The 22273-nt window shown below is 38.8% G+C and overlaps 5 protein-coding genes across 9 annotated transcripts in view; 4 read left to right on the top strand and 1 right to left on the bottom strand.

The window, feature by feature from the left end:
- The window catches only part of LOC104784121 (phosphatidylinositol N-acetylglucosaminyltransferase subunit GPI1-like), a 5426-nt gene extending 3248 nt beyond the window's left edge, over window positions 1-2178 (top strand). The window contains exons 8-10 of one of the 2 annotated variants that reach the window (XR_002037754.1): window positions 1200-1636; window positions 1741-1829; window positions 1920-2011. Coding sequence is in view for 1 of the 2 variants with exons in the window: in XM_019244836.1 (XP_019100381.1) it covers window positions 1200-1636; window positions 1736-1829; window positions 1920-2049 (661 nt within the window). In the remaining variant the exon portion in view is untranslated. Of the gene's footprint in view, window positions 1-1199; window positions 1637-1735; window positions 1830-1919 lie in introns of both variants that reach the window. The other variant, XM_019244836.1, reaches the window with a different exon arrangement.
- LOC104781620 (cysteine-rich and transmembrane domain-containing protein A-like) lies at window positions 3424-4469 on the top strand. 3 transcript variants are annotated; one of them, XM_019244835.1, is made up of 4 exons: window positions 3424-3535; window positions 3694-3707; window positions 3741-3925; window positions 4159-4469. In XM_019244835.1, the coding sequence occupies exons 1-4, from the start codon at window positions 3499-3501 to the stop codon at window positions 4202-4204; spliced, it is 282 nt and encodes a 93-aa protein (XP_019100380.1). In that variant the 5' UTR covers window positions 3424-3498; the 3' UTR covers window positions 4205-4469. The 3 variants fall into 3 exon arrangements, with proteins under 3 accessions (XP_019100380.1, XP_010504639.1, XP_019100379.1); XM_010506337.2 differs by having other exon boundaries at window positions 3425-3535; window positions 3694-3925; XM_019244834.1 differs by having other exon boundaries at window positions 3439-3517; window positions 3694-3925.
- LOC104781619 (H/ACA ribonucleoprotein complex subunit 4) lies at window positions 11947-14487 on the top strand. Of its 2 annotated transcripts, none has more exons than XM_010506336.2 (2): window positions 11947-12755; window positions 13200-14487. In XM_010506336.2, the coding sequence occupies exons 1-2, from the start codon at window positions 12034-12036 to the stop codon at window positions 14194-14196; spliced, it is 1719 nt and encodes a 572-aa protein (XP_010504638.1). In that variant the 5' UTR covers window positions 11947-12033; the 3' UTR covers window positions 14197-14487. The 2 variants fall into 2 exon arrangements, with proteins under 2 accessions (XP_010504638.1, XP_019100378.1); XM_019244833.1 differs by having other exon boundaries at window positions 11948-12501; window positions 12946-14487.
- On the top strand, window positions 14693-17937 carry LOC104781618 (triacylglycerol lipase SDP1L). Its single transcript, XM_010506334.2, has 3 exons — window positions 14693-16570; window positions 16651-16794; window positions 16912-17937. The coding sequence occupies exons 1-3, from the start codon at window positions 15149-15151 to the stop codon at window positions 17776-17778; spliced, it is 2433 nt and encodes an 810-aa protein (XP_010504636.1). The 5' UTR covers window positions 14693-15148; the 3' UTR covers window positions 17779-17937.
- On the bottom strand, window positions 18397-21010 carry LOC104781617 (regulatory protein NPR6-like). Its single transcript, XM_010506332.2, has 2 exons — window positions 20365-21010; window positions 18397-19543 (listed from the first exon to the last, which is right to left on the bottom strand). The coding sequence occupies exons 1-2, from the start codon at window positions 20836-20838 to the stop codon at window positions 18608-18610; spliced, it is 1410 nt and encodes a 469-aa protein (XP_010504634.1). The 5' UTR covers window positions 20839-21010; the 3' UTR covers window positions 18397-18607.

Genomic DNA, 22273 nt, shown 5'->3' with positions numbered 1-22273 from the left:
TTTTATAGCCTTATCCAATTCTTCTGTTTACTTTCAAGTTTTCCGATTTTCTCATGGATACATATCGCATCAAGGAGGATACTCAAGAATACATGGATCAATTTCAGAGTACGCAGCTCTCAGATCTTATATTGGCCAATCTTCCTTGAGGAGAATGACATGATGTAAGTTCAATCATATACCAAAATTTGCATCTTTAGTAAAATCTGTTGACTTTTTCTGTTTGCCCTTGGCTCAAAATTCCATCTCTATATATTTTGCTTAACAACTGTGTACCTACTAATCTCTGGAGATAAAAAGTTTAATTCCAGATACCTTCATGCAATGCATTTCTCATTTTCCCGAGAAGTTTCACGCAGTTGTTAAGCTTTTCCAGTTTTCTGCCCTCGTCTTACGTAGACTGTTGCATTGTATGTGTATCTGGTTTGTTCTTGATTTTGTGCTATGCTTATTAATTTATGACAATCCTTCTGGATTTCACCAGGTCCATATGCTGTGTGGAACATGCCGAGAAAGCTGCACTGAAAAGACATTCTACGTGGTCGGCCATGGCTGTTGATCTAATTTTGGGGAACTTGATTGGTCTAGGTCTATTATTTAACACCGAAACTGTCTGCTCATGGATATTCAAGTTTACAAAGGAGTTCACAAATGATATTTTGCGGTCTGGTTGTGTGTGGTTGATGGGAGTTCCAGCGGGTTTTAAGTTAAACACAGAATTGGCTGGAGTTTTAGGGATGGTATCTCTTAATGTAATCCAGATATGGTCCACTCTCTGGGTATTCATGGCCTCTTTCATCTTTTATTTGATAAGAGCAATCGCCTTCCTAGGAATTACTTTTGGTGCAACAGTATCTGCCGCATTTGTCATAGATGTCATTACTTTTGCAACACTTCATATAATGGCTCTTCATTGGGCAATCACACTTGTGTACTCTCACCAAATTCAAGCTTTAGCAGCATTGTGGAGGCTTTTCAGGTAATTTGAGCATTAAACTCGCTGAGTTCTTTCATTAGTGAATCAGTTCCTTGGGTTCTTAAAGTTAGAAGCAGGAGACATGCAAGAATTTTCTGTTTACCTTTTAAATTCTTGAATCCAAAGAAAATACCAAGTATCGTTTCATCTCTTTGTCTGCTAAACCATTTTTGTTTATCTCAATTCCTTAAACCTTATCTTGAATTCTTCTTTGTTCTTTCAGAGGGCGAAAATTAAATCCTCTACGTCAAAGGTTGGACAGCTATGGTTACACTGTGAAGCAGCATGTGGTGGGATCTCTTCTGTTCACTCCTCTTCTGCTTCTGTTGCCAACAACATCAGTTTTCTACATCTTTTTCACCATTACAAGCACGACAATCAACTCCGTATGTATGTTGATTGAATTCTCAATCTCTGTCATCCATGCAACACCATATGCAGAGATTATGATATGGCTTGTCAGACGTGAAAGATTTCCTTCTGGTGTTTGGTTTGAAATGGAACACTGTGGAGACCATATCCTTGACTCCTCCTCAAATAATGCTTCTGAAGACAGAAGCAGTACAGACTCCAAAAATCTACTGAGAGAACATAATATTCCTGAGAAGAAATCATCATCTCTAATGGTTTCCAATCTTCGCAGCAATTTCTTAAGCTTAGGTGAACTCTTTGGTAGTTTTTAAGTCGAAAGACTATTTAATTTTGATGCTTTGTGTGTTTGTCTTTAATTTAGCCTGACATTATATGAACACATTGCAGGACAGATACTTTTGCCTCATTATAGAACAATATTTTCAGGAATATCAGCTTCTTCTCTGACTACATCAGCTCGTGGAGTCCTCAGTGGGGAAAGGTGAATTAATATGATGAGATCACAAATTTTATCCCATCCTTCTCTGTTTTCCAAAATTATTTAGCCTTGTGTTGTATTTTTTTTTTCCAGAATGCCATCAAAACTAGGGCTTGATCTGCCTCCTCCAAGGCCATGGATGCAAATGCCATTGAGACAGTACTGGGTCCTCTGCCGTAACTCCATCATCTCATCTGCGGCAAATGATGAATTCTCCAGTTGATCTTCTAGCGTTTTAACTCCATAGACACTCTCTGATCACTAACATTGGAAAACATGAAGTCCCCTTTTTTTTAATTGGGCCCTTGGTCCTAGATTTGTTCATCAGCTTTATCTCTGGTTTAACTATGTAAAAAATATTATTTTTTCTATGAATGATTTCATATATAATTACTTTTTATATTCATGATTTTATATGTAATTATTTTGCTAATAAAATTTGGGTAGCACTTTAAACCTCGAGAAAATTTCACTAACACTATAAACTTTTTAAATGATTTTATTAATACTTTGAACCTTTAAAATGATTTTACTAGCACTTTAAATCTTAACACTAACTTTCATTTTTGTACTGCCATAAAAAATAACGGAATAATAATATTCGTCAACGCGAAATTGTTAAACTATGTTGGTTTAATTTAAATTTTAATTAGTTTTAGTTTTTATAAATTAATTTAAAAAGAAATTGTGTCCATTTTCATTTTAGAAAAAAACTTTTACGACGTTAGTCTTCACATTATTAATCTTTTTAATAAATGCATCTCTACTGGATTCTGATTCAAATCGATTGACTTCTCATTGGAAACCAATGAATCGTCTAAATATATTGTCATCTTCAATTTTACATTTGTCAAATGTGTTAACCTTACCTCTGATTCTTTTTTTTTGCTTTGATTTTTTTTCAATTTTTTTTTATCAATTGTCATAAATAATTAAATTAAATTAAAGTAATTAAACAAGTATTTAAATCAAACCAGCATAATTTAACTATTTCACGTTGACGTATATTACCGTTTCGTCATCTTTCGTGGCGGTACAAACAGGAAAGTTGGTTTTAAGGTTTAAAGGGTTAGTGAAATCATTTTAAAGGTTTATATTGTTAGTGAAAATATCTCAAGGTTTAAAGTGCTACTCAATAACACTTTGAAGATTTAAAATGTGTTTTTTCCAATAAAGTTTAGTTGCATGTCAAAAATAAAAATAAAAAATTAATTAAATATTTTTTGTTATTTTCTAAATCTTTTAAAAGTTATGAAAATCAAAATGTGGTATGAGTTTAAAGCCTAGAATAATTGTAAAAGAAAAAAAAGGTAACAAAATCTGTAAAAAGCAAATTAGTTTTGGATTCCCTTTCCAAAATATTTAAAAAAACCTTCCAAAAATATTTAGATATACTTCTTTTTTTTCTGACTAATATTTAGATATACTTTGAAAACCTGTAAAAAAAAAATTAAGATTAGTAATGAAATTAGTACATGATTGATTTTGAACGTGTCTACCAGTGATACGATAACCGTTAGAAAGAAAGAAACAAAAAAAAAATACTTCATAAACCTAAAGATTCGTGTATAAATAAAAAAGCGCTTTTCTCTGTTCTCATCATCTTCATCTTTCCCCACAAAGCAAAAGAAAAAAAACAGCGAAGAAGAAGAAGAAGAGCAAAACAACTACGATGACTCAAGCTCCACTTAGTGCTCCCCCTCAACAAGGTGTGTCCCCCTCTCTCAGATTCTCACTTCTCTTTCGTTATTTTCGAAATTTTGATCTTGATTTGTCATTTTCGAAATTTCTTGTTGTTGTTGTTCTCTTCTCTGCATGGATCGATCTCTGAATCCGTTAACTATGTTCTCTATCTGATTTATAATAGGTTATCCACCAAAGGACGCTTATCCACCAACGCAAGGACCACCCAAGGACGCTTATCCACCTCCTGGACAACCCTATCCTCAGCAAGGATATCCTCCACAGGCCTATCCTCAGCAGGGATATCCTCATCAAGAATATCCTCAGCAAGGCTATCCTCCTCCGTACGCACCTCAATACCCACCGCCTCAGCAACAACAGCAGCAGAACCGCAGTCCTGGTATGCTTGAAGGATGGTAAGTATACTCATTGCTCCATATTCATATTATGGTTTTGGAGAACTCTTACTTTTGATTTGATTAAAGGGTTTTATCATGTCTCCTTTGTTTATAAGTTTGTTTTCCAATGGTGACTAGAATCTACTATGAGAGTCTTTGTGCTTTGTTTTTGATTAAAGGGTTCTGGCATTTTGTATTCGAAAATATGTGAAAATGAGGATGATGATGATGATTTGCTTTTGCTTTTGCAGCCTTGCTGCTCTGTGTTGTTGCTGTGTCTTGGACGCTTGCTTCTGATCTGAGTAGTAGAGTCGCTCTCCTTGAAGCGATATTGGTTTACTGATAATGATCATCATCTCATATTATTCTCTTTCCGTTTTTTTTTTTTTTTTTTTTTTTTTTTTTTAATGATGAAACCATTCTCATAGACATTCTTCTGCTTTCTTTAATAAGTTTCACTTATTTGGATGTTGCCAATGGGCATTATATGTAATTGATTGGGTGACCCAATTTGTTGTTACAAAGTATTGGCCTTATATTATACACACCTCTCTTCTTCGTAGCTTCATCTCTAACGTTGCATAGTAAGATCATTTGTGAAAATGATAACTAACTCGCAGCTCTACTTTAAAAAGTGTTGCTTCTATTGAACGCATACGATCCAGACAAAGCAAGTAGGCTATTTAGAAACCTAGAAAACACTCTGTTTTGGGGGTGGGTTAAGATCAGCCCTTAGTAATAGCCAATTCTGATATCCTCTAACACAAAACAGAATATATTAGACAAATGACCTAATTGATGTATCGTATTAGAGACAGAAAAGAAAAGACTGAAGGAGGATTGTATCTTAAAAGCTATAGCAAAAAAATCACATGTCATCTTCGATCCAAAGTGGGTTCTTCTTCTTCCATGTTTGTGACTGATGATTAGTCGGCTTTTCACGTATAAGCTGCAGAGACAAAGAAGCACGAGTTGATCAACCAATACTAGACCATCTCTCTTTTGGGTCTTCTTGTCCACTACTTTTGGATTAGCAGCGACAAGGCTTGTAGTCGGAGGAGATGCTCGTGGGTAGAAGAAGTCAGTCGGGAAGAAACTGTATTGAACTCCGGCCATTTCTTAAACTGTTTCTCTCTTCTCTCTTTTGTCAGTTATAGGTTTGTTAGAAAAAAATGGTTTCGTTGCGAAGAGAGACTATTTATTGGCAAAAATGCCAAAAAATAGAGTGAGAGAGAGAGAGAGGCAAAAGCTGACTTTTACACTTCACAGGTTGAAGAACTTGGGGCTTCTTCTTTTTTGGTTCTTTATGCGAATCAGTTAGTGTAAAATTAGGATATCCGAATAAAAATTGCACAAATTCTAGGGCGGTGGTTGATTTGTCAAAGAACGTTAGAAATCAAATCGCAACACTTCACTCAAAAACATTTTTAAATATTCTTTTTTTTGTTAAAAAGTTTTCATAAATATATAAAAAATCAAGTTTACATAATATAACTAATACAAGCAAAGAAAAAAGAACGAAGACTACCAACAGCTAGAAGGGTGAACGATTGAAAACAAACAAAGACCGAAGAAAGCAGACCGAAGAAAGGAAAGAAAANTTTAAGTAATTTTCTGAAGTTCTAAGAGTAAGAAGCATTCTTTTCATTGAGTGCCCATAAAGGAGATGTAGANGAAAAAGCAGAGCCGAAAGCTTGTCAAAAAACTTAATACAACCAATATTGAAGAAGAGAGATCCCTCGCTTCAAACCCAATTGCAACATAGAACTACATTTGTTATTCATGGTGGAGACGATGCTTGTTGCTACTGAAACTGGGGAGACCGAAAGACCTTCATGGAATCACCGATTTTTCTTTCTCCACAGTTCATAGATTGTACCCTGCCAACCTTGAAGGAGAGCAAGTTTTGTATGCTTTGATGCTGAAACTGTTGGCATCCAAAGGAGGATCTGGTCCCAAAGAAGAGGAGGAGATGATATCTTAAGTCTTTGTGTTATCAAACTCCACACTTCAGCCGAAAAGGCACATTCGAAAAAAGGTGATTTCGAGATTCAGGTGCCAAACCACAAAGAAGACAATCTAACTCAATATCTACTCCCCAAGTAGACAAACGATCAAGAGTTGGGTTGCGATTCAGTATAAATAGCCATGAGTTTATAGCATGCTTTGGAATGACAGCTTTGTGCCACACAAGAGGGGCCCAAGATTTTACTTGATTCGAAAACCTAACAACATTCCACACAACTTTAGAAGAGAAAGATTGTTTTATACCGTTTATTGCCCAGACTGGAATATCACTTGCTGATGACATAGTAATGGTAGAGATAAAAGCGTGGAGAAGAACTTGTCTCTCTGATCTGGCACTAGGAAGAGACCATCCATTCTCATTTCTCAATTCAGCGACAGTTGAAAACAAAGGGATCCGTAAGTGACTAGGCCCATCTGAACCAAGGAAATGGTAGAGAGATCCAAAAGGAGTCCATGGCTCCCACCAAAAGAAAGTAGAATCACCATTTCCAATATGGATGCTGAGAAATTTAAGAGCTTTGGAACGAAGTTTAAGTAATTTTCTGAAGTTCTAAGAGTAAGAAGCATTCTTTTCATTGAGTGCCCATAAAGGAGATGTAGAAAGATACCTACTTTTTATCCAGGCCACCCAAAAAGAACCAGCTCTAAAAAACAGCATCCAAAGAAGTTTCAAAGCACATGTTTCGTTCCAACTACTAATGTGCCTCAAACCAAGTCCACCTTCTAACTTAGGGAAGCAAATGTTAAACCAAGATAATTTAGCACCTGAGGGAGTGTCTACCTTTCCATGCCAAAGGAGGGAGCTGCAAAGACTGTTAATTTTTCTAATAACCTTCATAGGGAGGAAGAACGCACTAGTCCAAAAACCTATAATTCCGGGGATAACTGAAGATAAGAGAGTTAACCTACCAGCCAAACTCCGAAACTTATGAGTCCAACCATTCAGTTTCTTCCGAATTTGAGATAGCAAAGGATCACAATCTTTCACTGAAAGCTTTTTGGAACATAGGGGAAGACCTAAGTACCGGACTGGAAGAGTGGAAGAAGTCAAATTAAAAACAGTCTTTAACCGGTTCAAGTTATCCTCACTTACACCGGAACAAAACAAGGAGGTTTTCTCAATATTCATTGTCAAACCAGAGATTTCCTCAAATTTTGCAAGAACAGACATAACTCCGCTCAAAGAATGCTCTGATCCCTCTAAGAAGATTAATAAATCATCAGCAAAGCATAGATGAGTAAGCTGAAGGTCCTCACACCCAGGGTGGTACTTGAAAGATCCTTCTAGAGCAGCTTTATTCAACATTAAGGATAACACATTCATTATCATAACGAACAGAATTGGGGATAAAGGATCCCCTTGGCGCAGACCCGTCCTTCCTTTAAAGAAGCCTGAAGTAACCCCATTGATACTAATACTGAAAGACGGAGAACACACACAAGCTCTGATCCAGTTAATGAAAATAAGAGGAACCTTATAAGCCTGAAGAGAATCAAGAAGAAAGTCCCATCTAACTGAATCAAAAGCTTTTGAGATGTCAACTTTGAGTGTGATTCTTTCTCCACCAGAATTAAGATGATAACCTTGCATAACTTCTGAAGCAAGAAGCACATTCTCTATTATAAGCCTGTCCTTTACAAATGCGGTTTGGTTTGGAAGTATAAGGTCAGGAAGCAGACTATTTAATCTGTCTAACAAGAGACGAGATATGAGCTTGTAAACCGTATTAAGACAAGAGATGGGTCTGAAGTCCTTCAATTCAACAGCCCCTGGCCTCTTTGGAACTAGGATAAGAGATGTGGAATTTAAGGCAGTTGGGATAAAGGAATCATGAAAGAACTGGAGCAAACTCAATGTTAATTCCTGCCCAATAATAGACCATGTAGCCTTGAAGAACTCTACAGGAAATCCATCTGGTCCTGGTGTTTTATTGAGAGGCAACTTGAGAAGACAAGCTCTTATAGCTTCAGCAGAGAAAGGAGAGGAGAGAGAAGATTGCTGCTCAATCGAACAAGTTGTATGGATTAAAGAACTAAAGAGCTCAGGTAAATCAGGACAAAATCTGCCTCTAACTGAACGTAGGATCCCAGCAAAATAGTTGATAGCTAGATCATGAGTTTTTTGGAGAGATGAAGTGAAAGATCCATCCGGTTTCAACAGAAATTTGATCGCATTTCTAGCATTCCTAGCCGTAGTAACCTTATGGAAAAAAGAATTATTAAAGTCACCTTCACCCAACTATCTTAGACGAGACTTTTGTCTGTAAAAACTCTCCTCCACAAGACTAAGATGCAACCACCCCTCCAAAGCTAATTTTTCATTATGAATATTGATCTGAGAAGGGACATTCAAAGCTAACAGCTGAAGATCATTGAGCTTGGAGTGAGCCTCAGCAACTCTCTTTTCTAAGCCACTAAAATTGTTCTTCATCAAATCTTTTATAGGCTTTTTCATCATTTTCAGCTTGAAATAGAAGTCTTTAAGAGTAAGAACTGATATACCAACATGTGTCCAAGCTTCCATAACAGAATCTAGAAAACTTGGATGCTTTGTTAAAAGCGAAAAAAAATTAAATGGCCTAGTACCATAAGACGGAGGAGGTGTGACGATATTTATATGACCAGGTGTATGATCAGAGAACTCAGGGGCTTGAAAGGTACAAAAAGTAGAAGGGAATCTTAGCAGCCAACAACCATTCACCAAGCATCTGTCTAGTTTTTTCCCAATCGGATCTCCTGATCTTTTGTTCATCCAAGAAAATTTAGGTCCACAAAAGGGAAGATCAAAGAGACCTAAGTCAGCTAAACAGTCTCCAAACATACGCATACCTCTTGTAGAGCTGACCGTATTATTATTTGAGGTTTCTGCTGGACTAAGAATCTCATTGAAATCCCCATTAATCATCCACGGCATGTTTGCTAAACAGAGAGATGTGTTTCTATCATGAAGTGAACTCCAAAGATTTTTCCTTTCCTCTTCCTCGGTAGATACATAAACCGCTGTGTAAATAAGAACTGACCCATCCTCCAAAGAAACCTCACAAGTAATTGACCGAAAGTCAACAAAAAGAACTGTTGCTTTAGTCGAAACTTTGAAAATGATCCAAATCTTTCCTAACTCCGAGAACTGGTAATTAGACAAAAGAGACCACTCTGAACCAAGAACTGACATAATAAAATCCTTACTAGCTTCTTTAACATGTGTCTCCAACAAAGCTCCAAAAGTGACAGGACGACTACGAAGTCAGTTATAAAGAGGTCGATGCTTTGAAAAATCATTAAGACCTCGCACATTCCAAAAAAAGTTGTCTGACATATAAACAAATTATGGAGTGTGACGCTTCCCTCTTTGCAGGGAGAGAACGCCACCTTGAGCAGGTGAGATTTGGTCATACCTTTTTCTCTTTGATTTCTTATCTTTGGAGGAGGCTGAAGAGGGAGAAGAACCATAGAGAACCAGCGAAGAAGACATCTCACCCAAGACCAAAGCATTTTCCTCTACTGATAACAGTTCAAAAGGGTTTGAGATGGAAGTAGAAGGTTGAACCACTGAGAGTAAAGGCGAGGAAAGAATACTAGGGGTGGCCAATTAAGGCAACTGAACAGAATTGGTCGAAGCTACATCCAAGTCCACAGAAGAACATTCATGAGCAAGGGGTAACCCAGATGGAGCGGAAACAGAGGGAGCTCTGATAACCTGAGAGGAAGTAGGTAAATCCTCTTTTCCATGAACCATAGAATCTGAAGTAGGGGTCGAAACTTGTTTAACATGGCCTTCAGACACGGGTTTCCAAACCTGTTGCTTTTCCACATGAGTTGATGAAGAAGCATTATTTCCAGGTCCTTTAGGGGTTTGCTTCTCTTTTCCAGCCAAAGAAGATTGCATATGTGAATTAATAGCAGTAGGACAAAGTGAAGCTTTATGTCCAATTTCATTGCAAAGAGGACAAAGAGGAGGTAACCAAGGGTAAGAGACATTAAGAAGCAAGACCTGTCCATCATCTCGTTCTATTTCCAACACCGATGGAAGAGGTTTCATAAGATCTACAATTACTTTTACCTCGGCAGAGTTGACACTAGTGAAAGGTTTATGATCCACTGCTCGCCCCAACGGCCTACAAATGATACTTAAACCCTCTGGAGTGATTAAATCAAAAGGGATATCCTTAATAGATGCCCAAACTGGCGCTTTCTCTAATGAAGGAGGATTAAAACTGAATTCTGACTTCCAAGCCGTGACAAAGAACGGAGAGTCACCTACATGCCATAATTCATGTTGCAGCACCCTATTCCTTAACGATGGAGAGGGGATATGGAATAGAAAAGCATTGGAGGTCAGTTTATGAACTGTGACTCTTTTATCATTACCCCACAGAAAGTTTAAAACACCCCAAATCTTCCCATAAGATGGAGCCGTTCCATAGAAGATGCCCACAATGAAATTTTCATGAAGCTTTGCACCTCTTTCAAACACAGAATTTGAAACTTTAACCCGAGGGCGACCTTCTGTAGACATAGAAATCGGAGCTGATGAAACAGGAATCTTACTTGAAGAAGTAAGATTTTTTGCCCAATTAAACCCTGAGTCGGTAACACCAGGCGAAGAAGCTTGTCCGGGATAGAGAGGAAGAGACGAATTGTCTCCAACCAGAGAAGAAGGAGCCGCTCCGAGAACTCCTTTCTTAGAGAGAATAGTATTAATTGGCTGCAGAAGAGAGGAAGAAAAAGGTAGATCTGACATCTCTACATCGACAAGATGAGGAAACTGAACTGGCAAAAAAGAACTAGAGAGAGGAGAAGAAGAATCTAGAAGAGCTGGCGGAGGGAGAGAAGGCAGAGCTTCTGCCATTGAAAAAACAAAGCTTAACGGTGCTGAAATTGGACCCGAAGAAAAATCGCTTCTGTTTTCACCAGCTGACGTCACTTTTTTTGTGTCGGTCTTGCAAAAATCAATACACTAAATATTATATGACTTACTTTAACATTTTTAAATATGAGATAATTTTTCATGTGTTTGAATGGCCACATGATTTTTTAATCGTATTAGATATGTGGAAAGTGTGAGTATTATACCACTGACTATGTATATATTCTTGCGTATTTAGTTTTTTTATGTGGTCAAAAACTTTCGTGGATTTTAATAATAGTGCTCGTCGTCGTCTTCTTGTTACTCAAAAGAAAAACACGTTTTACTTAATATATTAGCACGATGCGTAATCCATGCCTCATTAGACACTAGATTTGAGACCAATCAAAATATTTCTGATTATATTTGTTGTTTTGTTAATATGAGATGAGACCGTAGTAATCAAATATCAAGATCAACGATTATCTTATATTATTCTTATATATAAATCTTTCCTCATGAATCATGCTATTGTGAAACTAACATAACATTTTAAACCACTAAAAAAATAACATAAGTACATATCATTCAGTCTGGTATCAAAGAGAGTCTTAATCATCTATTTCAAAACGGTAATAGATTAAAGGCATAACTCATATTTCATAAGGCAAAGTTCACAGATATTGAACCGAAAGCGAATATAGCGTATTCATGGTTTATATTCGTCACATGGGACAATTTTACCAAAAATCACAAAAATCCACGATTAAATTGTTCTCCATACATCTTTAACTTTAACACATGGAATCACGAAAAAACAATTCTACTAAGTACTACCTAACAACCCACACCACTTTAGAGTGTAGAGAACTATTAAATAAGCATTAATTCATTCACAAGATCAACGAGTTTACATAAATCATAAGTACTTGTTAAATTTCACTTTTCCAATTTTAAATTGTGGTACACATACTACTTACCCATACGTTTATCCAATACATGAACCTCGGTTATTTGGGTGGTAAACCAAGTGGACTATTACGAAAGCCCAATTACAAATTAAAGAAACCCTAATAAAGCCCAAGAAGGGAATACAACTTGAAGCTTGGGTTTGGAATGTGTCATCACTGTCACCTAAAACCCTAAAAAACCCTAGTCCCTTTATAAATTACAAATCAGTCGTCTTCTTCCTCTGCTACAAACTCTTTACGCCTCCTCCTCCATTTTTCAAAACCCTAATCCAGCCGGAGCCATGGCGGAGGTCGAAATCTCACGCTCGGAGAAGAAGAAGCACAGCAAGAAGGAGGAGAACGATGCCGACACCGGAGACTACATGATCAAGCCACAGAGCTTCACACCATCCATCGACACTTCCAAGTGGCCCATCCTCCTCAAGAACTACGACCAGCTCAACGTCCGTACCGGTCACTACACTCCAATCAGCGCCGGTTACTCCCCTCTCAAACGTCCTCTCCAGGAGTATATCAGGTACGGTGTCATCAATCTCGATAAACCCGCGAACCCTTCTTCTCACGAGGTGGTTGCTTGGATTAAGCGTATCCTCCGTGTTGAGAAGACGGGTCACAGTGGGACTCTTGACCCTAAAGTCACGGGAAATCTCATTGTCTGCATCGACCGAGCTACACGGCTCGTGAAGTCGCAGCAAGGTGCGGGTAAAGAGTACGTTTGTGTTGCTCGGCTTCACTCGGCTGTCCCTGATGTTGCTAAAGTGGCTAGAGCTCTTGAATCGCTCACTGGAGCTGTGTTTCAGAGGCCGCCTTTGATCTCTGCTGTTAAAAGACAGCTTAGGATCAGGACAATCTACGAAAGCAAGCTGCTTGAGTATGATGCTGATAGGCATTTGGTTGTTTTCTGGGTGTCTTGTGAGGCGGGTACTTACATTAGGACTATGTGTGTTCACTTGGGTTTGCTTCTTGGGGTTGGTGGTCATATGCAGGAGCTTAGGAGGGTTAGGTCTGGTATCTTGGGTGAGAATGATAACATGGTTACAATGCATGATGTGATGGATGCCCAATATGTCTATGACAATACCAGGGATGAGTCTTATCTTAGGAGGGTGATTATGCCTCTTGAGGTGATCTTGACGAGTTACAAGAGACTCGTTGTCAAGGATTCTGCTGTGAATGCAANGGCTGTCCCTGATGTTGCTAAAGTGGCTAGGGCTCTTGAATCGCTCACTGGAGCTGTGTTTCAGAGGCCGCCTTTGATCTCTGCTGTTAAAAGACAGCTTAGGATCAGGACAATCTACGAAAGCAAGCTGCTTGAGTATGATGCTGATAGGCATTTGGTTGTTTTCTGGGTGTCTTGTGAGGCGGGTACTTACATTAGGACTATGTGTGTTCACTTGGGTTTGCTTCTTGGGGTTGGTGGTCATATGCAGGAGCTTAGGAGGGTTAGGTCTGGTATCTTGGGTGAGAATGATAACATGGTTACAATGCATGATGTGATGGATGCCCAATATGTCTATGATAATACCAGGGATGAGTCTTATCTTAGGAGAGTGATTATGCCTCTTGAGGTGATCTTGACGAGTTACAAGAGACTCGTTGTCAAGGATTCTGCTGTGAATGCAATCTGTTATGGTGCTAAGTTGATGATTCCTGGGTTGTTGAGGTTTGAGAATGACATTGATGTTGGTACTGAAGTTGTTCTTATGACGACCAAGGGTGAGGCTATTGCTGTTGGGATTGCTGAGATGACAACATCTGTAATGGCAACTTGTGATCACGGTGTGGTGGCTAAGATTAAGCGGGTGGTGATGGATAGAGACACTTACCCGAGGAAGTGGGGTTTGGGACCGAGGGCTTCGATGAAGAAGAAGCTTATTGCTGATGGTAAGTTGGACAAGCACGGGAAGCCAAATGAGAAAACTCCAGTTGAGTGGAGCAGGAACGTGGTTCTGCCTACTGGTGGAGATGCTATGATTGCTGGTGCTGCTGCTGCTCCTGATAGTGCAGCTGTGGAGAAAAAGGTTGAGGCTGAGAATGGAGAAGCACGCAAGCGTAAGCATGATGATAGCAGTGATAGCCCTGCTCCTGTTACAACCAAGAAATCTAAAACCAAAGAAGTTGAAGGAGACGAGGCTGAAGAGAAGGTGAAGTCTTCAAAGAAAAAGAAGAAGAAGGATAAGGGAGAGGAGAAAGAAGAAGAAGAAGAAGAAGCTGTGTCTGCGAAGAAGGAAAAGAAGAAGAAGAAAGATAAGAAGGAAGAGGATAAAGAAGAGTTAGCTTCACCAAAGTCGGAAAAGTCTGAGAAGAAGAAGAAAAAGAAGAGCAAAGAGACGGAGGAAGCTGCTGCTGTTGAAGATGAATCAGCAGCGGAGAAGAGTGAGAAGAAAAAGAAAAAGAAGGATAAGAAGAAGAAGAACAAAGACAGTGAGGATGATGAGGAATGAGATGGGGTTTGTGTTATGGTAGTACTCGTTTTTTAAGTTTTGAACTCTTTTGATTTTGTGGTATCTATGGAGGAAAAAAGTGAGACAAAAGGCATTCTATGCTTGTATTCTAAGTCTCACTTTCCGTTTACTTAAATCAGTTTTTATGTTTCTACTTTATTTTGTAAGGTTAGTTTTCAGTTTTAAGCAGATTCTCCCTTAGTTATATGACTGTGGTCTCTCTGTTTTTGGTTCTTGCCCTTAATGTTTGTCACTTTGTCTGTTTGGCAATAAGGATAAGATTCAGTCTGATTGGTTACAGGGTTTAAACTCCTAATAAATGGGCCTTAATGACTATATAAATTTGGGCCTGGTTAATCCCTCAGTTATTAAAACTCGGATGATACCAAACTTATTTAATACGAACAAGAGAGGTTTGAATTCAACGGGTTTATTCGTCGCTACACGCAAGTTTTAAAAATACAGAGACTATTTGTGCAAAAGAACAAAATCTTATTCCTTTTTCAATTTGTCATGTTCCCGAGTTTAGGTTCCCAAAATTAGTAAGTCTAAAGATTAGGTTGGGTCTTAGATCGCCATTTTTGTCTCTTAGCAAAAAATGAATCTCAGGTTTCATTTAAATTAATTATCTCTGTTTTTCTTTGCTGTAACGAAATCTTGAAGAGCTCCATAATACATCGGAATCTTTTATTTTCCAATGTTATCTCGCAGATCCCTATGCACCTCCCATCACTTGCTGTCTCATATTCTTTCTCAATCTCAATTCCTCGGTGGATTAGCGATCTCTCGTTCTGTTCTCTAATGGGTTTGATAGGTCAGAGAAAATTGATCTATTGGCTCATCTGATTCTGGTCTTACACAAAAAAAAAAAAAAAAACTGGTATCTGGATTCGTTTCTTCGGGCTCATCGTAAAAAAACAGTGATTAGGTTCTCGTCTTTGAGTCAGAGACAATGGATATAAGCAATGAAGCAGGCGTTGATGCGTTCTCAATTATAGGACCCACGTCTATAATCGGTAGAACAATTGCCTACCGGATCTTGTTCTGCAACTCAGTGTCTATATTCAGACACAAACTCTACAGATTTCTCAAGTTTTTCTTCAGAGGAGGCAGGGTTTTACTATCACCGTTTGTGTCCTTACTACATCCCAGGAATCCACAAGGGATATTAGCAATGGTGATGACGATGGCCTTTCTGTTGAATCGCTACACAAGCCTAAAAGCAAAAGCTGAGATGGCTTACAGGAGGAAATTCTGGAGGAACATGATGAGAGCTGCATTGACATACGAGGAATGGTCTCACGCCGCAAAGATGCTGGATAAAGAGACTCCAAAGGTGAACGAGGCAGATCTCTTCGATGTGGAGCTCGTGAGGAATAAGCTTGAGGAGCTTAAGCATAGACGTCACGAGGGATCTCTAAAAGACATTATCTTTTGTATGAGAGCTGATCTTGTTAGAAACCTTGGTAACATGTGTAACCCTGAGCTTCACAAGGGAAGGCTTCATGTGCCGAGATTAATTAAAGAGTACATCGATGAGGTTTCTACACAGCTCAGGATGGTTTGTGACACGGACACTGAAGAGCTTCCTTTGGAGGAGAAACTCTCTTTTATGCATGAGACTAGACACGCGTATGGAAGAACGGCTCTGCTTCTGAGCGGAGGAGCTTCTCTAGGGGCTTTCCATCTTGGTGTGGTCAAGACGCTTGTGGAACATAAGCTCTTGCCGAGAATTATAGCCGGTTCAAGCGTGGGATCCGTAATGTGTGCTGTTGTGGGGACAAGGTCATGGCCTGAGTTACAGAGCTTCTTTGAAGGCTCTTGGCATGCTTTGCAGTTCTTTGATCAAATGGGAGGGATTTTCACTACTGTGAAACGGGTTATGACTCAAGGGGCAGTCCATGAAATCCGGCATTTGCAATGGAAGTTGAGGAATCTCACCAACAACCTTACATTCCAAGAAGCTTACGACATAACAGGACGGATTCTAGGGATAACAGTTTGTTCCTTGAGGAAACACGAACCGCCTAGATGTCTCAATTATCTGACTTCGCCTCACGTTGTGATATGGAGTGCAGTGACTGCATCTTGTGCTTTCCCAGGTCTTTTCGAGGCTCAAGAACTCATGGCCAAAGATAGAACTGGAGAGATCGTACCTTATCACCCACCTTTTAACTTAGATCCTGAAGAGGGCTCAGGAGAATCAGTTCGGCGCTGGAGGGACGGTAGTTTGGAGATGGACTTACCGATGATGCAACTCAAAGAGCTTTTCAATGTCAACCATTTCATTGTCAGTCAAGCCAACCCTCACATAGCACCCTTCTTGAGGATGAAGGAGTTTGTTAGAGCTTGTGGAGGTCGATTTGCTGCAAAGGTATGTATTCATATTCATCCACAAGTAAACAGACATACTTATCATTCATTGCCTAATTGGATCTCTTGATCTTCCCAAAGCTCGCTCAACTAGCTGAGATGGAAGTGAAGCATAGATGTCATCAAGTACTAGAACTCGGGCTTCCTCTAAGAGAAGTAGCTTCCCTATTTGCTCAAGAATGGGAAGGTGATGTCACTATCGTCATGCCAGCTACTTTTTCTCAGGTAACCAAAGCTTAATCTCACTGCAAACAATGTATCCCAACTAGAACATTTCACTCTAATTCAATTCTTGTATTGAGAGTCTCTACATCCTTTGCTCTGTGTGTTTCCGGATTCCAGTACTTAAAGATCATACAGAACCCAAGCAATGTAGAGATTCAAAAGGCGGCAAATCAAGGAAGGAGATGCACCTGGGAGAAACTCGCAGTCATCAAAGCAAACTTCGGGATCGAACTAGCACTCGACGAGTGCGTCGCCGTTCTCAACCACATGCGCCGCCTTAAACGCAGCGCTGAAAGAGCCGCTGCTTTCTCCGCAATCTCTTCCTCCCCACCATCCAAACATCTCTTAGCCGGAGCCAACAGATTCAACGCATCTAAACGAATCCCTTCCTGGAACTGCATAGCTCGTCAGAACTCATCCGGATCCGTCGACGATGATGTGCTCGCAGAAGCTTCACGGTTGTACCAGCACATCGTGGTTGGATCCGGGAAGACTAGTAACCGAACCAGCAACTTAAGCCATTCGTATGACGCAGGAAGCGAAGGAGAGTCACCAGAAGCTGAAGATTGGACGAGATCTGGTGGACCGTTGATGAGGACATCGTCAGCTCAGATGTTCACAGACTACGTCCAGAATCTCAACGCCGTTGATCCAGAACAGACGACGATTGGTGACTCCGATAGGGCTCCGGAGACCGAATTGAACGCGGCTGCTGCTGCTGCTTCTTCTTCTTCTTCTTCCAGCATCACGGTTACAGAAGGAGATTATCTTCAGACGGGGAGGACACACAACGGAATCGTGTTGAATCTCGTTAGAGGAGAGAATCTGAGGATGAATCAGGATCTGGAAGATAGCGAAACTGAATGTGAAACTCCGGAGAGCGTGCAACTCGAATCGCCGGAAAAGGACATTATTGACGGAAATAGCTCGGCGTCTGAAGACGGAGACACTAGTACTCCTCAGGCGAATCTAACCCACGAGTGAGTGACTCTACTGTATATAGTCTTCAGACGTTTTTGACTGACCAAGTCAAAGGGAAGGACTAGGTTGCAAACTTCTCCCTATACTGTGCTTCAAAAGTTTTGTAGAATAGTCCTCTAAATTTTGAGAAAATCTCAATTTAGCCTTGAAGCTTCTTTAACATCCAGAATTCACCAAACCTTTTTTTTTTTTTTTGTTAATTTCTTCTTCTTTTTTTGTTGGTCAATTTTTTTTTTTTTTTTGTAGTTTTATCCAAAGAGTATTGTTCATGTGTTCACCCAAATTAAAAAAAAAATATAAGAATTTCAAAATGGCTACAAAGTTACAAGTTCTGCTGTCTTTTGTCTTCGAATACACTAAGACAAAAGACACTTCCATAAATATAGGCTTTTTTTTTTGTTTTTCCTTTTTTGGAAATTTCTTTTTGTTAGCCATTATAATATTTAGCCAAAAGAAAAGAAAATGTTATGGTCAAGATCGGTAACATGCATTGTTTAATTATATAAGAAAATTGTTAAACGTTAATCTAACGACCGACTTTTGATGAGTTATGTGGATGCAACAAGGCCTTAATGCTAAATAATTAAGCTTTTAGATCTTAATTTTTCCATCTATATGACCCTTTTTGTTTGTGTACTTCTTCACTTTTCATCTTTTTCTACTCTCCATGGAATTAACGTTTAAACTTGTTCGCATAGCCATATACACAGAGGAAAAGAAAAAAAAGGAGACCATAACAACAAATTAATTAGATATTGAATATGTTTATCTTAACTAAAGGATGATCATGGTTATCAGAAAAAGGATGATATATAGACTACTATATGAAGACCTAGAAATGATGGTGGTGGTGATGATGATACATCGTTGACGGGTCATGATGATGATGATGCAGACTCATTCCGTCCCTTTGATTGCTATTGTCATTCCCAAGATCACGATTTGTAGCTCCAAGATTCAGATAAACCAATCTTGAATCCAAACTACTTCCACTCGTGTGTTCGTCTTTCATCCTAGGGTAGATCACTGTGTTGTTATCGTTACTGTTATTGTTCCCTTCTTCCCGTGATATAACCAATGCCGCAGACTGGACCAGCTCGAGACAAAGCCTGAGCTTATTAGGCTCAATGTGAGTCAATCCAGGAATTGCCCCTTTGAACAAAAAATCTGACGTTAGGGTTCTAAGGATGTCGAGAGGAGTGATTCCATCCACTGTCTGGACGTTTGGGTCGGCGTGGTGGTCGAGTAAGACGGCCACCATGTCCGGAGAGACCATTTCGGCCGCGATGTGAAGAGCGGTTTTCCCTGTGGGACCTGTCGGATAGTTCACATCGGCTGCTCCAAGCTCAAGAAGTGCCTTCACAACCTCTCTACTACAATTCTCAACCGCATAAATCAAAGCTAGGGACTCGTCAAGATTGAGTCCTTCTCCCATCACCATTAGCTTCACAAGCTCGATATCTGAGGAGTCCAATGCACGTTTCATCCTTCTGATCTTATGGTCCTCGAGATCTATAGCCGAGGTTAGGTCATGGTGGTGAGGCATTAGGGAACGGATAGGCATAGAAGATTTTAGACGGAGCTCCTCAACCTTAGCTATGAGTTCCATTGGGAGATGTTTGGCTAGAATCTCCTGTGGAATACCGGATTTGGCGATTAGATAAGAGCAAGTGGTCCATAACTGTTGCATGTCTTGCTTTCTTGAAGCTATTAGCACTTTCATCACATCTTCAACGGAGGCTTTCTCCACTATACTTGTCAAATGTTTCTGTGAACATGCACAGTAGGCTTTAATGATCAAATAATGTTGGATTCAAAGACACTATATATCCATTGTAAAAGAATACTCAAAAGAAACCATGTCTCACAAACTACAATGAGGAAAGGGAGATAGACAATAAAAGAGAAACACTTTTGCTCATGCGTGATTTCATTGTGAAATTAAGCCTAAGATTATGCAAATAAAAAGGGATTCGAAATGAAAAAAATTGAAAAAAAGGCAAAAGGCAAAATATTTTAAGCGACAAATGCCTATGGAATGATAAAACTTCTTTTAAATTTAGTCACTGCATGTTCTGTAACAGCGAGAATGCTGAATGTAAATCGCGATACTCGCAAAACATGCGATTAGTCAAAAATCATGCAAACTCGAAAAAATGATAATGACATGTCTCAATTTTTGGGACTACTAGTAAAATCACTGTTATTATTCAAAATCAAAGCTACTATTTTCAAAGATATGTTTTTTTATTTAAATAAAGAGTTTTGTCTATTAGAAAAAGAAAACCATTAAAAATTACCATTTTTTGGGAATTTCTCGGTGTGCAACATCAATCATTCGACATCTAAATCCGGAAAGGAAGTTGCAGTACGTGCAATGCAAGCAATCAAAAAGCTCAATTACACATGAAATCAAGCCAAGAACAACTCATATATTTTCAAATGTGAGTATCATCAATAGGGTTTCCAAACTCAATTCAACTCAACAGAAATAAACCAAACCAAACCAAAATGGGTACAGTAACAAAGATCAAGACAAGAATCTTTGACCTAAAGAGACTTGAGATAGTAATGAGAATGAATTGGAACCTGAGTAAGCAACGCAAGCTGCTCGACGCCAAAATAACGAGCGGCTGCCAAGATATCTAAGGAGAGATCGACGGCAGCAGTGCAATGCGTGTGCCAACATCCTCTATCTCCACAATTCGATCTTGGCTCGTGTTTATGCGGTACGATTGAGACTTGACCACTGTATAAGAACTGAAGTAGAAGTAAGAAAACTTCGTAACCGACCGAGTTAACCGGAATCACTCCTCCCACTGCGGCAGCTCTGGCTCCTGACCCAGTTTGGTTAGCCGGTTCGGCTTCTCCCGTCTGTGAAGCATCAGTTTCGCAGAAGAATTTGCGGAAGAAGAGGCTACGAGCAGCGAGGATGCAACGGTGAGCGTGGACTAGACGGCCTTCAACGCTGAAAGTGACATCGGAGAAAGCTTGACCGTTGATTAAGAGGTTCAGGTAATCCAACGACATAGATTTCAGAGATTCTTCGAAAGTACTGCTCATAGCTCCTTGTATTTTTTTAATTTTCTTTTCAGAAAATAAAATTAGGGTTTTAAAAGGAACAATGAAAAAAAATCGTATATTTAGATCTTATTATGCTATAAGAAGATGAAGAAAGAAAAAAATCTGTGTAAAGCAAGAAATGATAAGTGAAGAAGAGTCACAAGAATTTATCTTTAAGCTCATGGAGGATAATACTATAGTGTTTGGAAGATTTGTTTGTGGGTTATATATAGATAGGGAAAATGGCCAAAATTAACCCCAACTATTTGTCAAACATTTTTTCATACCTAAACTTTAATACTCTGCAAATAACAACCTGAACTATATTAAAATTCAAATTTGCTACCTAAACTATATAAAATGTTGTCAATTTCAACATATGTTTGAACAGTGTTAAATCAGAGTTTAATGATATTAAGCCAGACGGTCTGTGACTTCAACGTAGCACTGGGACTTACCAAAACTACGTCGTTTTGGTCATTTTTGGCTATTTTGTAGCAAGAAATGACCAAAAATGAAGTCTCACATCACACCCAAAAACGGACTCCAATACTCCATTTTTGTCAAACGCTTTGTTTTTTTGCCACAACATACCTAAAAATGATCAAAACAACTTAGTTTTGGTCATTTCCAGTGCCATGTGGATGTCGCATATCGTTTGACTCAACATCGTTAAACTCTGATTTAACACTATTCAAACAGAGGTTGAAATTGACAACATTTTATATAGTTTAGGTAGCAAATTTGAATTTTAATATAGTTTAGATTGTTATTTGGAGGGTGTTGAAATTTAAATATAAAAAAAGTGTTTGGCAAATAGTTGGGGTTGATTTTGGGTGTTTTCTCTAAATAGATATAGAGAGATAGAAAGAGACAGAGATCTGAATGGGCGGACCGGGGGGTCTCGAATTAATTTATATTAAAATGATCAATGTCGACGTGTGTGCGCCTTTTATATATTGGCTAGGAGCAATTTGGAGTTTTGTAGTATTTGTCTATTTGATTATTTGTTTTTTTTGTCATCAGAATCAAATCAGCAATTAGAGTTTAGAGGAATTTACTCATATAGGAAGATGACAAAGTGGGAAAAGGGTTTGTTAAAACATAGAAGTATGGGACGAATCCATTTGGGGGCAATCAAATATTAAAGAGGATAGATGATTTAGTTTTGTTTATTAGTTTAAAAATTAAAAAGATAGAGAGAGAAACTAATTAGTAAGTATTTATTAATATGATTATATGAGAAAATATCATTAGCTGCCGACTAGCTAATAAGACCCCAGCCAGATAAACCAACCTTATGTATCACGTAACACTTAGTCGTATACATAATCACGTACTTTAATTTGTTGCGAGGAAAATAAAACCAATAAAAGACCATTTAACAACTATCTTTTTGGCTTGGTTCACGGCATATGTTAAACTCAATCAACGA

Source organism: Camelina sativa, chromosome 4 (genome assembly GCF_000633955.1).
Source record: "Camelina sativa cultivar DH55 chromosome 4, Cs, whole genome shotgun sequence".
Lineage (NCBI taxonomy): Eukaryota > Viridiplantae > Streptophyta > Magnoliopsida > Brassicales > Brassicaceae > Camelina > Camelina sativa.
Note: the sequence above shows the minus strand (reverse complement) of the source record. Positions and strands in the feature narration are given on the sequence as shown.

Excerpts from the sequence above, each read along its gene's own strand:
- LOC104781620 (XM_010506337.2), top strand. The coding sequence starts at position 3,499 with ATGACTCAAGCTCCACTTAGTGCTCCCCCTCAACAAG. Across the intron at positions 3,536-3,693 it reads TAGTGCTCCCCCTCAACAAG|GTTATCCACCAAAGGACGCT; the intron begins GTGTGTCCCCCT and ends GATTTATAATAG. Across the intron at positions 3,926-4,158 it reads CCTGGTATGCTTGAAGGATG|CCTTGCTGCTCTGTGTTGTT; the intron begins GTAAGTATACTC and ends TTGCTTTTGCAG.
- LOC104781619 (XM_010506336.2), top strand. The coding sequence starts at position 12,034 with ATGGCGGAGGTCGAAATCTCACGCTCGGAGAAGAAGAAGCACAGCAAG. Across the intron at positions 12,756-13,199 it reads CAGGAGCTTAGGAGGGTTAG|GTCTGGTATCTTGGGTGAGA; the intron begins GTCTGGTATCTT and ends TAGGAGGGTTAG.
- LOC104781618 (XM_010506334.2), top strand. The coding sequence starts at position 15,149 with ATGGATATAAGCAATGAAGCAGGCGTTGATGCGTTCTCAATTATAGGA. Across the intron at positions 16,571-16,650 it reads GAGGTCGATTTGCTGCAAAG|CTCGCTCAACTAGCTGAGAT; the intron begins GTATGTATTCAT and ends ATCTTCCCAAAG. Across the intron at positions 16,795-16,911 it reads TGCCAGCTACTTTTTCTCAG|TACTTAAAGATCATACAGAA; the intron begins GTAACCAAAGCT and ends TCCGGATTCCAG.
- LOC104781617 (XM_010506332.2), bottom strand. The coding sequence starts at position 20,838 with ATGAGCAGTACTTTCGAAGAATCTCTGAAATCTATGTCGTTGGATTAC. Across the intron at positions 19,544-20,364 it reads AGCTTGCGTTGCTTACTCAG|AAACATTTGACAAGTATAGT; the intron begins GTTCCAATTCAT and ends GCATGTTCACAG.